General features: G+C 37.7%; 1 protein-coding gene across 3 annotated transcripts in view; it reads right to left on the bottom strand.

The window, feature by feature from the left end:
* Positions 1–14,104, bottom strand: part of LOC134535892 (protein mahjong) — an 88,139-nt gene that overhangs the window by 16,029 nt on the left and 58,006 nt on the right. For all 3 annotated transcript variants that reach the window (XM_063375239.1, XM_063375241.1, XM_063375240.1), the window contains exons 20-24: positions 13,318–13,514; positions 11,356–11,580; positions 8,778–8,979; positions 3,466–3,537; positions 29–165 (exon numbers count right to left, since the gene is read on the bottom strand). In XM_063375239.1, the coding sequence (XP_063231309.1) occupies positions 29–165; positions 3,466–3,537; positions 8,778–8,979; positions 11,356–11,580; positions 13,318–13,514 (833 nt within the window). The remainder of the gene's footprint in view (positions 1–28; positions 166–3,465; positions 3,538–8,777; positions 8,980–11,355; positions 11,581–13,317; positions 13,515–14,104) is intronic.

Below are 14,104 nucleotides of genomic sequence, written 5' to 3'. Positions count from 1 at the left end.
GAATACTCGACGAAGCAGCAGCACTCACTTGAGCTCGAAGTACTTGATGGACCAGAGCGCGGACAGCGGTCGCCTCCACAGCGACGACGTGAGCAGGAGGGACTGGTCTCTGCTGCACATAATGTGCGTGATCGCAGAGTCGTGGCAGTGGTACGACGCATCTTCCTGCGAACATCGCGAGGCGACTGCAGTTCACAGCAAAGCACGGTAAAAAAAACATTCAGTGGAACCTGCCACACGCAACTCCTACTACTACGACATCCTTGAAAAAATTATTGAAGTCAAAACTTCTTTACAGCTGATACGATAAATCAAGGTGATGAACATGCTTGTTCACCAACAATATGGCGCACATTATTCAAAACAAACCACCAATGATTTCAAAATTTTAATCAGATTGCACTGCAACGACATGACACGTTTTTACCGACCATTATGTAACAACAAAAAACTGACAGTAGAAACACGTCACTTCCGGGCACCAGGTGGACCACCTGTTAAACATAAAATTCCTCAATTTTCAGGCAGGCTGGCCAACATACAGTTTTGTTTATCTCTTCAAGCTCTGCACTATTTACACAAAACATCACAACAGCAGTCAAACATGGCACAAGATAACAAACATGTCATCAACCCCTCAATTCGCCAACGCAGTCAACACTTTCAAAATGCAAGAATTGAGAAATCACATTTGTCGTCACTAAAGTCGATGCTTTTATGTACGTAAGAATGTCGCTTGGGTGACAGCTGTTCCGTCAGAGGGGCAGCTACAATAGAGAATTCCGGGATAGATGCCCGCAGCCAGTTGGCTAGTCCAAGGAATTTCTGAAGCTGCTTGCGCGTGCGTGGAGGGTCCTTGTTGACAAGACAGCTGTTTGTCTGTTGGCCGGTTCCCCTCCCTCAAACTCTCACAGAAATGAGTCACTGACAAAAAGGATTGCATGCCAACTCTGTGCCATGTGCGTGGATGACAAGGCATCTAATGCATGTTCCAGATTCGAACCTTAAAGCTCTCAAGCACACGAACCAAGCAAGCTGGTAGAACACTGGACTTGCATTATGAAGCAGCCACGTCTGAATCCCAGTCCATCCATCTGGATTTTAGTTTTCCATAGTTAATGAAAATCACTCGAGTAAATGCTATGGCAGGCCTGCCGTTTTTACGGATTTTATCAGTTTTCACGGATATTTGAAGCTTAAAACGGACTAACGGATAAACGGCGACATTCACGGATATTTACGAAGCTTCGCCGATATTTTCATATTTGAATTTCGTTCGTGTAAATATTTACATTCAACTACCTATTTGAAGTTGTCAAACCATACAAGCATCCAACAGTAAAGCAAACATTCACATTAGGTGTAGCGCCATGGAACTTCCAATCGTTTAACCACAAACCAAAAACATATACTCCCACATATCATTTCATGAAGTACAATCTCTATGGTTTCGGGGGAAATGTTTTTGGTTTGTTGAGTTAAACGCTAGAAGTGTCATGGCGTCAGTAAACATTGGTATTTTTTGCCATTACAATGTTTCAGGTGCGGCATTTGTTTACAAACTTCTTACGTGATTTAAGTAGTAGTTTTGGTCTTAGCTGATTGTGATGGAGAAAAAACGAAAGGCTTCGCCAGTCACTTTATAAACAGCGTTATCGTAAAGAATGGGAGCAAGAATTGAAATGGTTGAGGCGTGGCAAAACGGAATTTTCTGCCGTTTGTTCGACTTGCAACTCGGAACTGAACGTGACTAAGGGCGGCTTGAAGACGCTAATTCATGCGAAAAACCAACAAGCTGCTGATCAGAGTTGTTCTTTGACGAGTTTTGTAACCAAACCAAACAAAATAATTGATGCGGAACTGTTATTGGCGAACTTCGTTTGTGAAAACAATTTATCTGTGAAACTCAGTGATAATTTCACGAAACTTGTCCCGCATGTTTCCAGATAGTGAAATCGCAAGAAACTTCCCTTGTTCTCTCACTAAAACTAGCCAGATAATTATTTAATCTTTGGGTACATCAGCTGCAGATTATGTTACCTATGCAATGAAAACACAATTTTTTCACACTGATGATTGATGAATCAACTGATGTTACAGTCACTAGGCAGGTTGTAGTGTTTGCAAGGTTATTTCCATCTGAGATTGTTGAAACTCATCTGTACAAAGTAATGGCTTTGAGTGGTGCTGCAACTGGAGAAAATCTGCTGTGGAAAGGGTTTTCAGCAATCTCAAGATGGTTAAAACTGTTCACAAATCGTCAATGGAATCACCAATGTTAAATGCGCTGTTGCATTGCAGAATGAGAACATCTGCAGGTCTGGCTTTCAAGCCCACTGACGAGATGCGGAAAAGAGCACAGAACATGAAAAAGTAGCTAGTTAATGATGTGAAATACATTTGTTTTTTTATACTTGTAAATAACTTCAGTTGCATGGATGTATTTATAGTTTATAAATAAGAAAAGCACCAAAGCCTTAACTGAAGAGAAATTTTTAAATTATATACTTTTCATATTATTGTGATACCAACTATTAGTTTTGTAATGTAAGTGGCAAATCTTAAAAAAATTTTTTACATTCATTTGATTTTTTTTTAAATTATGTTTTGGAATGCAATGCATATTTAAAATTACCGCGAAAAATAAATTATGTCAATTACGGCTATAAATTTTACAGGATTTTTAAATGCTGAAACGAGGATTTAGGAACCCAATTTGGTGGCAGGCCTAGCATAAAGTGTCACAGTATGAAATTAATCGGAAAACATGTTTTCCACTGCTTTGTAAACTTGCAAAGGCAAAGCTTATTCTTCCACACAGCAATGCAGGGGTGGAAAGGATATTTAGTAAGCTCAACCTTATCAAGACAGCGCACAGGTCATGTCTTGAATCGCCAATGCTAAATGCTTTGTTGCATATCTCTTCTAGGAAGAATATGGCAGAATTCCAGCCAACAGAAGAAATGAGGAATAGGGCAAAACATGTGAAAAAGTGATATTTAAATACTGCCAGTGGTGAAGTGTAGGCTACGTGTGTGTGTAAATACTTGTATAAAGTGTTAAGAATTGAATTGTTTTGATTGAAATATAGTTACGTACATTATGATGGAGTAATTTTCATAAAAATTGCATTTTTTTTTTGTATTTTTTAATGTACAGGATTTTACAGGATATATTATATTCAAAACAAGGATATTACAGGATATTTCACATTTCAATCAAGGATATTGTTTTCAAAGTGGTGGCAGCCCTGTGCTATGGTGGTTTCCAACAATAGGCCACGTGGTGATTCATTTTCCCTGACGTATGATTACTGTGTCCATACATAATGACCTTGCTGATGAGATGTACAAACAATCACCGCACCTTAAAGCATGCAAAAAAATTTAGGTACATAAAATCATTGCAAGAAAAATAAAATAAACTGCTAAATAAAAACAGTATAAGCAATTGCTAATTACTTACCGCTCCTGTACTTAAGTTGTAAGTTTTGACTTCACCTGTGTAGCTGCCTACCATTACACAGTGTTCAAATGGCTGCAACAAAGAAAGAAACCATAGAAAAATCTACATCCCCAGTAAACAAATAAGTGCAGGTGCATATTAAAAAGCCCAACCATTTAAATGAAGATATTTAGCACTTATAAGAAAAATAATACTTAATAAATCCAAAATAAAATAAAAATTTGATTCTAACAAAACTGAAATTTAAATTATTTTTGCTTTAAAACTGAGGAAATCTTCATAAACCCAAAATGTGGATGAACACATTGCATTCTTAATTACTGTAAGCCCATAGTTTTTTTTTTTTAAACAGTACACAGTCTTGTCATGTTAAACAAGTCATTGTAATAATCTTGTGCACTTTATTTTGATATTGTTGAATACAAACACTACTCTGTAAGTAACTTTACATTCTATTTTGGTTTTGGTAAACAATAAATTTTAATATGAGAGGTCAAAATCCACGATTCGTACGTTTATACAATAATAAAAATTGAGGTACTGTCATTTTGCAATGTTTTTCTCCCTTGCCAAGAACACTTGTGGCCATAAATAAACAGCTCACCCTACATTTTACTTAAACAAAATCGCAGACCGAGCTAGTATTCAATATGCACTGCAAAGTTAAAGGGTTGGCAATAGAGGACAACAAATTTGTTCATATTTCCTGACATAGCATACGATTTCCTTGATAAGTGTCCGATTTTCATAGAAATATAATATGTATTACCTGATGCTACTCCATGAAACTACTACACCCAGTATTAAAGTGAAAGTTATTTCAAGTACGTAAGACAAGTGAAAGTTTTAAGATCTTAAAGCTGCTACTTGTATTTTATGGCAGTTTGTCTTATGTAACAGTTCTTGTGTCTGTTGCATGCAGTCTGCACACCCAATTATATTTATGCTGCTGTTGCACAAAGGAGGATGTGGCTAAGTTGTTTTTATAATTTACTGACTAGCTTGAGCCTGTTTTTCACATTTTTCACTACACTTACAACATCTGTGTATTGGAGTTATGAGCAGGGAGTACACACAAATCTTTAAAGAATTGCTTTCACTTTTTCATGTCTTTCTATGACCAAAATTACAAATGCACCTGAAAATTATTTAAAAATAATTTACATACAGTGAAACCTCGTTTATTCGTTCCCGCATTGTAGAATTTCCCGGTTTTATTATTCAATGTCTGTGGTCCCGAAAAAATCCCGCAAGAACAATGTTAAAAAAATCCCGTTTCCATCGTTTACGAATATTTTTTAACCCAGTTTAACGGGTTAAACTTTACAGGCTTATTACCGATTTCACATTCAAATTCCCGAGAAATATTCCAGTTTACGCGTGTCTACACAACACGCAATACCAATATTTACATATGGCCAGGGCTAGATTTTAAGGAATATTTTAACCTGCCCAACGGACAGGTGTAATCGAAAATTTGCCTGTCCGCCATCCAATTTGCCTGTCCGCTGTTTTACCCAAATAAAAAAATTTCAAAGTCGCTGAAAAAGTGAGAAAAAAGGATTTTTGCTATATGTTGCACCTATTTTTATCACATACTTAACATCCTTATTTAATCATCATTTTCAGACGAGTCTCTGTCTAAATCACTGCACGAATCACTTTGCTGATTCACTCTTGAACATCTTCGATAAGGAGGCTGAAAGGGTCGACGTTTTCTCTGAACATTATGATACCAGAGATTTATTGCTGGTGCTGGATCAAACTCACTTTCAGAAGGTGACTGTATTTGAACACGCATGAGGGCAGACAGTGTATCATCATTTAGACAGTTTCGCCAGTCTGTCTTTATAGACTTCAGTCTTTACAGACTTGAGCAGCCCGTAACAAAAACTGATACAGATGATTTTGAATGCGTTTCGCAGACTTTGCAAAACATTTGTTTTGTTTCTGTGTCGTAACGAAGCCAAAGAAACTCGGAACACCAAGACGTTAAAAAGGTACGGGACCGGGCGATTTTGTCATATTTATTATTATATTCTGACTTGTCCTCGTCTGTTTTTCTTTTCTTTTCTGGTGGTTTTGAAGCACCAGTAATGAATTTCCACATTGTGTAACGCAGTTAATTAAATACTTAAACAATCGCCGTGACAAGATAAACTGTAAAAGATTACCGTGTCCTCTGTAAAGAAGTAATTTTATTTTTTGATGCAACAGTTGACAGGCGAATTTTCAAGCAGTGGCAGTCACTGCGGCCACTGTCAGCTGTATCTGGAGTACGCCGTGAAATGTTAACCATGCGAAAACGCTTTTCTGTTAACAAACTATGTTAAAGTAGAGCAAGGAATTAGTAAAGTCGCGATTTATAAAGACAATAAATTTAAAAAATTATATTTTGAAAGTATGCAACGGTAAATTACGTAATTGTTGGCTGCACTGCAACGAAATTAATATTAAAACATGGCAACAAAAACAAACATCATCGGTGTGAGACGTTTTGCATCTCTAGCATACGAATACGACTATGTTACGTGAATCATGACGTGAACGTAATATTTTAAGAATTATGATTTAGAATATTTCATCGCGGTTTGTACATAACCTACTTTTTTTTCCCGCGGTATACAATAGCCAGAGTCGTCCGTCACAAAAGAGCAGCCATTATTGTTTATTTATAGATATTGTCAAATACGTTTTATTTGCGGTCGTGGTCGTATAAATGTTATTAATCACCTCTGTTGCATTATTGCGTGCGAATAACCTCGGCGTCACAAGTTGCACCTGTCCACCGGACAGTTGCCTTTTTTATTTTGCCTGCCCGGACGAGATTTTGCCTGTCCCGGGCAGGCGGACAGGTGCTAAAATCGAGCCCTGCATATGGCGGCCATTACTAAAAGAAAACGAATAAAGTGAGCATGACGCTGTTGCTAACAGGTTCACCAACTTCGATAAAACAACAGACGAAAGCTAACGCTCGCACGATAGTTCTTGCTTTGTGCGATAATTGACACAACAATATAACCGTGGTCGATATACTGTACATACTAGCCCAACGTAAACACGTTTCTATTTAGCGGCAGTGAAATCCTGCAAGAAACATAGACAAAATTGTTCATCCTAGCGTTTCCGTGGCCGGCCGTATATGCGCGAGATTTTCTTTGTTTACGGTAAATTAGCTTTACGCATTTAACTCTAATGCACGTGTGAAATTTGTAAAGGTTCATTGATATGTATCGGCCTACAAAAGAGGTTAAAACCATTAAAGAGCGTTTAGAAATTATAAATGCCGTTGAAAAAATCCAGGCGAAAAACGGGTTCATTTGGCAAAGCGCTATGGTATTCCTCCATCGACTCTTAATTCTATCTTCGCTAGAAGAAATGAGATTCGGAAACAAGCAAGTCAGTTCGGCCAGTCTTCAAAAAAACGGAAAATGGCAAGACAGTCGAAATACAGTGAGCTTGAGAAAGTATTGTTTTCTTGGTTCCAGCAAGTTCGGGCATCAAACATCCCAGTGGATGGCACATTTTGTTCATTTAAAAAAACTAAGGAAGTAGTGAAACCCCTTATTTACGTTACCGTTATTTACGTTTTCCCGTTATTTGCACTATATTCTTCAGGTCCCGTTAGGTTCCCATTTAATCCAATACAATACTTTCACGCGAATTACGTCTCAAAAATCTAATCCATCCCGCTATTTACATCACGTAACAACGATAGTAGGCCTAAAAACATTGTGAAAAACGTAACTTTTATAGTCGGCAGTGAACATTTTAAATCGCAAAATAAACATATTTTATAACATGAAAAGTTGCTTTTATTTCAAAACATATAATAATTTAAGCCTAGGCGTGTAAAAGTACGAGTAATTATAGCAGGAGGCAATCTAAAATGTACTCGGGAAAAACGTACTATATTTACTATATTTATGTCACAACTTAGCCGAAATACTGGTACGAGACATAAACCTCACTAGATAAAATGAGCGGAGTCTTGGTAACTGTTTTAAATGTATTTTATAATTTCAAGAAGTATTGTACAGTTGACGCATATTTTTTAAACTAACCATTTATATCTGGGGATCGTAAATAATTAATTATTGGTATCAAGAAATCAAGGTGAACGTAAACTTGAACACGTCACGGCAGCGAGAAAACTGGTGCGTATACCAATAAACTGGTATTAAAACGACAAAACTGGTACACGGGAGGTGGAGCTTATATTTTTTTCCGCTAAGCTCGCATCTATTGGCTGGCTGCTGATGGGACGTCACGAGTCTGGGCGGAGCATTGAGTGAGTTATACTGCGCATGCGCAGCTCAGACAACAGAGAGCCAGCCGGCGGGTCCCATGAAAAGTGTATATACAGTGTGCTGCTGGTGTCAGTTTATGGAAATACTTAACTGATTCACTGAAAGTTTTTGCAATAGTACATACATTGTGCATTTGGTAACTTTAGAGTGTGTTCCCACATTGTAGGATTTCCTGGATTATCCGTTTTTTACTCATGGTCCATTGGAAAACGGATAATCAGGGTTTCACTGTACTTTGAAATTTTCTGATATAAATAAAGGCATACCAGTCTCCAACATCCGTTTAGCTGTACTAGTTGGAACAGTACATTGCATACAACATTTTACAATGTGTACGGCTACGCACTACAACACAGTCTATAAAATAAACGTGTTCAAAGTCTGGGTGATGAAAAACCGGAGCATGACATTTCCTTCTTAAATTACCATCATTAAGGAATTTCCAGAACTTTTCAATGATTTAAAGTAAGTTCCTGTACTTTTCCTAACCAATTTCAACTTCCCTGACTTTTCAGAATGTGAACATTCTAGTAATGCTTTATTTAATTATAAACATTTTATAATTTTATTCTACGATGCAGAGTTAAAGAGCAAGAAAGTTAAAACTAGTATGCCCACATTTGTTTATAAAACTGCTGGTCGACAAGTTCCGGGCGCTGACCCTTGCCCTCATTGTTAGGGAAATAAAAATATCTACAAAAAAAAATCTTACTTTCTTCATTCTCCCCTGTCATTCATCACAGCTGACAAGTCTTAAAATCCTTATCAGTGCATGAAAAGACAAAAGATTAAAAAAAAAAATTATTTACAGCTTCTCTACATTCACATAATTTCCTCACAGCATTTAACCCAAAATTTTATAAGAATCCATAAATGTAAACAAAGCTGTGCAACTTTCACGTTGAAGTCCAAGAGGCCTCACGTCTAATGCAAAAGTGCAAATTCATTTCCCCATCATTTTCATCGCAGTTTAAGTGCCGAAGCGGGAGAGGGCGCGCTCACCAGGAAGTCGCAGCAGGTGAAGAACCCCCCGTCCTCGCTGGTCGACCGGAAGGTCTTCACCGGGCAGAAGCGGCTGTGGACGAGCCGGTGGTCCAGCCTGACGGCGTCGCGGCCGCTGAGCCCCAGCTCCCGCCGGCACGTCCGCATCACGAAGTTGGTGGGCGAGGAGTTCTTGGCCTTGGGGTCGGGACACCTGTGCGGCCTGCGGGCGCACCAACACACCAGCCAACGCATGAAGACCGTGCAGAAAAAAAAAAACCCACTCTCAACCTCTTTATGCACCCCGTAAAGTGCAAATGATCCTAAAATGACTTGTACTACCAATAAGTAGTGGTGCACCGATGCGGATACCGATGAATCGTAATCGGCGATTATGGGTACTTACCGATTAATCGTAATCGGCGATTATCTTAACGATTACTTTGCTGATTATCTACGTCCCGGCGTAATTAAGTAGGTTTTTACCGTGTAATATTTCGTTACACATTTTAGGACGAAATACGGTAATATTTGTATATATTACAAAATTCATCTAACTCCGTCATATCAAGATTACAGATATTTCGTTAAGTTTAATTAATCTCATTGCCTCTAACAATAAAAAATACATTTTTCCTACACGTTTATTTACGTTTCGTCTTTTGTTCTGTCTTTTGTTTAGTGGCCTTGTACATTACCTATAGCCAGAGACGTAAAATAGATGGCACGCAATCAAAATACCACAAGCAGTTGCAGTGTATTCTATGAGAATCGATCTTTTCGAGTCGTAGTAGCGGTTCAAAATCGTGGTCCCGATATCTTTCAGAGTTTATCACTGCGTTTTACAAACTCGTTATAGGCGTCTTTGGTAACATTATCCGTTGTTGTGTTATTTGTATGTGACGTGAAAAGTGAAAAAGTATTTATAATTTTAAACATTCAGTCAACATTAATAAAATCACATGTGCTAGAATTGGTTTTAAGTCATTTTTATATAATTATAGTGAGATGGCGACTAGGGAGAAAAAAAGTGAAGTGCGGAAACATTTTTATATAAACTCAAGTGAACAAAATATAGCAACATGTTTACATTGTTAAAGGGTAATTTCTCGATGCAACCTTATGTGATAGTCGATAATAATGCTAGTTTTCCGCAACAAAAACTTACCCATTGTAAATTACAATTATTAGACTGTAGTTCAAGTTGTTTACAATAACAAATATAAATAGAAGTTAATTTAATTTACTCTTTGCAATGACTTAATAGTGTATTTTATATATTTTTATACTATTATTATAACTGTATTCTCAATTTTACCTACTCTTGTAATTAAATTCACTTGGGAATAAAAAATTTTGTGTGCATTATTACACTTAAAAAAATTATTTCATTATAATCGGTAACTGAATCGGTATCTGCCGATTATTGCTCTCATAATCGGTAATCGAATCGGTAATCGGTAAAGCCATATCGGTGCACCACTACCAATAAGCATTAGTAATACTTATTTAATACTTATTTTATTTATTTATTTGAATTTTGTTACATGCGCACCAACAGTCCGGGGACTTCAGTGGTGGGCACAACGTATACAAAATATACACAAATACATAAAGAAACAAGAAACAAAGGACGAGACATCCATACAAACAGACAACACAAGGACAAATACAAAAATATAATACTTAAAATAATAATTAGTACAAAGTAGTAAGGTAGTAAGCAGCAAGACATAAAATTTAATAGAGTACAATAATATAAACGTGAAAGAGAAAAAATACTAACTATAATTAATATGAGGATATAAATTACATTAAATAAGTACTTTAAAACATAGATCTGGTCACAATTAATTTGACTTGGTGTTGTGTCATACAAAATGACATGCAATATAAGATGCCCAAAAATATCTAATTTTTTATTTGTAGCGCAACACTGAATACAATACGTCAAATGTAAGACAACTTCAGTGAAACGTGACTGATACGAGCACGGGATATCAAGAGAGGCCCGAAGAGGTCCAAAGTTGTAAGTGTTCTGAAATGCACTCTCAGCTTGACTGTACGCCACACCACTGTAGACTGTACACTAAATGATGAATGAATACAGAATTTATAAGAATTTTTCCAGTGCCACTTTCTTCAAAATGATTTAAATTGTCTCCATTGTCAGTTTTAGAGAAATAATGTGAAATGTATTCAATTTTGGTAGGCATGAGAATCTAACTTTGGAGTTATTATTTCATCATTATTTCACTGTTACAAATTTGTTATTATGAGGAAATCATTTGCCACTGTCAGTTTACGTAGTTGCGAGGTTCCATTGTATGAATACGATAAGGATCTCAAATGTACGCTAACTTTGAAAACAAACCAACTTTAACTATAAACTATAAGGAGGCCTGTGCAAATATTCAAATTTTCAAATATCAAAATGATATGCAAAATTAAAGTTAGCTTATTATTATGCCAAGTAAGTATAACTTCTAATGCCCGTACATAACTACACGCAACCCAATATTTATTACTGTACCATGGTTCACATAGCTGTGAATGCAATAAAAATAAAAAAATGTAGCAACGCAGTTCACACACGTACTCAAACAAGTTGAACTGCGGACAAGGCACGACAGGGTTCTTGCAAAGCGCGTGCTGGTTGGTGAGGTACTCCGTGATTATCGAGTCCAGCGTGATGTGCGAGTCTCCACTCGAAGTGAGCGTGGTCTTGCCCAGCGGGGACGGGAAGGAGTTCTCCCAAGAAATCTGCTTCTGCAAAGAGCGGCTACACGCACTGAACATACTGCTCGTGCTTTGGATTGCTCGCCTGAAACACAACAAAAAGAAAATAAACACCATGTAACGGATTCACCGTGGTACATTACAAATGTAAAAACACTTGAAGATATAAAAGATATTTATCATACTATTTCAATTAATGTATATTTACACTAGACACACAGTAATTAATATGGTATAGGTCACACAAACTGCAAAGGCATCCAACTAACCTAAAATTACTTATTTTTAGTGTGTTTTTCTTGGCTTGGAATAAGTTAAAAGAAAAAAGAAAAAAATAAATAATAAAATTAAGTCAACGCATGACTGAGAGGATTCAACCTAAGGTCCCCTGGAATGCGAGTCCACTCAAATATTTCATCGTTAACCATGTAACCTTGAAATGTTGTGGCCAGTGCACTGGCCTTAGTTGAGCAACACTTGTTTTTAGTAACATTTCTATGTAATCAATTAAATTTTAGCTTGTTTGTTTCTAATATTATGTTCTTAGATTATTTTTAGTTACGAGTTATTATGGTTATTTACCACAATTAAGTTATAATATTTTTTTACAGTATGTTTATTAACTTCAAAATTAGGTAAACAATTGAAGACTATTTTAAATGGCTTAATAAAAATATTTTGTTACTGGGAGTAGTTAGGAGCTAAACGACACAGTTGGTACAATTGGAATTAGGTATTTGTGTGCAAGAACACCACCTCCAATGGATGTAATTAGTTAGATGCAAGAAAGACACATGAATGGACAAACGATAGCAGCGTGCTTGCGAGTGTCGGCTGGCGTGCACTGAAGACAGCTGGTGTAGGCGCATTGACTGTGGCGTATAGCAGGCCAGAAATGTAAAACATTGGTGTGATCATTGTCTCAAAATGGCTGACAGGTAACAGTTGCATCGTGCCTTTTCCTCCAGAAATTTTGTGTTTTTGGAACACGACTGTGTGTAACATTTTTTGTCCTCCAAGCCAGATACTTCTATGGTGTGCAGAGTTGCAATACTGTTTTTTTTTTCCATCTCGTGCGTGCGCACAGTAATCCACTGTTTGTTTACATAAAATACGCATTTACAATTTCATTTTCATGAATAATACATTAAAGTTATAAAAATCAAATTAATTTCCATGGTTTGCCATGGCAGGCGAAACAAAAAAAAAAGAAAGTTGTTTACAATAGCAAATGAAGCTACGGTGTCCACACCTAAACACAGTAAATTATAATAAATAAACATCACACTATTTACTTTCAACTTTTATTGTTGATGAAATCCTTTAAATGCACCGCTGTTGCAACATAAAAGGCCGGAAACGATTTTGCATTAAGCGGGAACGTAATGCATAAATATCATGACGGTGAAAGTAAAAAAATATTTTAATCCACTGTAAATAACTAATACGTAGGGGCATGCAGATTTCGCGAAAAGATTTCGAGACTAGATGAAAGTTAAAACACTGTAGCACCGTCGGTGTTTCGGGATTGGGTGAATTTCTCCCAGGTACATATTGATTGTAACAACACCGATCACAGTGATTCAGTGCGGAAGTAAACGCGTCCTGAGTGGCTCGGTCGAATAATGCAACTTCTTCTTCTGCAGACGGCCGCCAATCACAAGGAAGTAACCACAGGTGCGTGTATACCTTGTTGCAGTCTAATAAGTGTTCAGATCTTTTCGCGAAAAATGCCTGCCCCTACTAATACGTTCAACAGGGTTGGGGTTTGTTATCGCTACCACCCTAACTAAACGTCGCAGTGGGAGTGCGAGGCACCTACTTGGAGCTGGACAGAGACAGCCTGATGGGCAGGTGGTGGGGGGTGGTGCTCCCGGCAGCCAGGGAGCCGGAGGGCGTGGCCAGCCGCTGGGCCACGGGCGGGGAGCTGCTCACGGTGCCGGAGAGGTGCGCCGCCGGCGAGCGGTGGAGCGAGGGCGGGTGGTGCTCCACCGCGGGGCTGCCCACCGACAGCCGCGGCTGCTCGCCGGCACAACACACGAGCCACGTCACTCGCTGCACATTTGGTTTCCTCTCTTATTACAGCAAGGACTCTCTAATACATGTTTAGAACCACGGCGTGGCAGTCTTGGCGATTTTGCAGCGGTTATCAAACCATCAAAATATTTTTTAGTGAGAATACCGGAGAAGTACACTATCTTTACTTTTGAGTAGCGATGGGTCGAGTCACCCTATTTCAGCATCGAGTCGAGTTCGAGTTAAACAAAGAAATTTGTCTTCGAGTTGAACTCGAGCCAAACTCATGGAAATTTGTCGAGGTTCAAGTGGCAGAATGATGAGCGAAATTAATATAAGTTAAATATTTCTCAATATAATATAATTGCTGAAGGTTGCACTACACATTTTGATTTTTTGTCTTTTTTTTAATCTTCATACTGACACTTAAGTAAAAATGCACATCCAAGTGACGAATCAGACTTGAAGTTGTTGATGACATAGTGTTGTAAATTTTTTTGCAGCACTTGAATCTAGCTGTCTGATGATCAATTTTTTCAAAAAATTCCCAAATCTCTGCTCTTGATTTCTGTTCGTCACTTTGTGACGTCCCA

This window comes from Bacillus rossius, chromosome 10 (assembly GCF_032445375.1).
Source record: "Bacillus rossius redtenbacheri isolate Brsri chromosome 10, Brsri_v3, whole genome shotgun sequence".
Classification (NCBI taxonomy): domain Eukaryota; kingdom Metazoa; phylum Arthropoda; class Insecta; order Phasmatodea; family Bacillidae; genus Bacillus; species Bacillus rossius.
The sequence above is the reverse complement of the archived record's forward strand: the minus strand, read 5'-3'. Positions and strand labels throughout refer to the sequence as shown.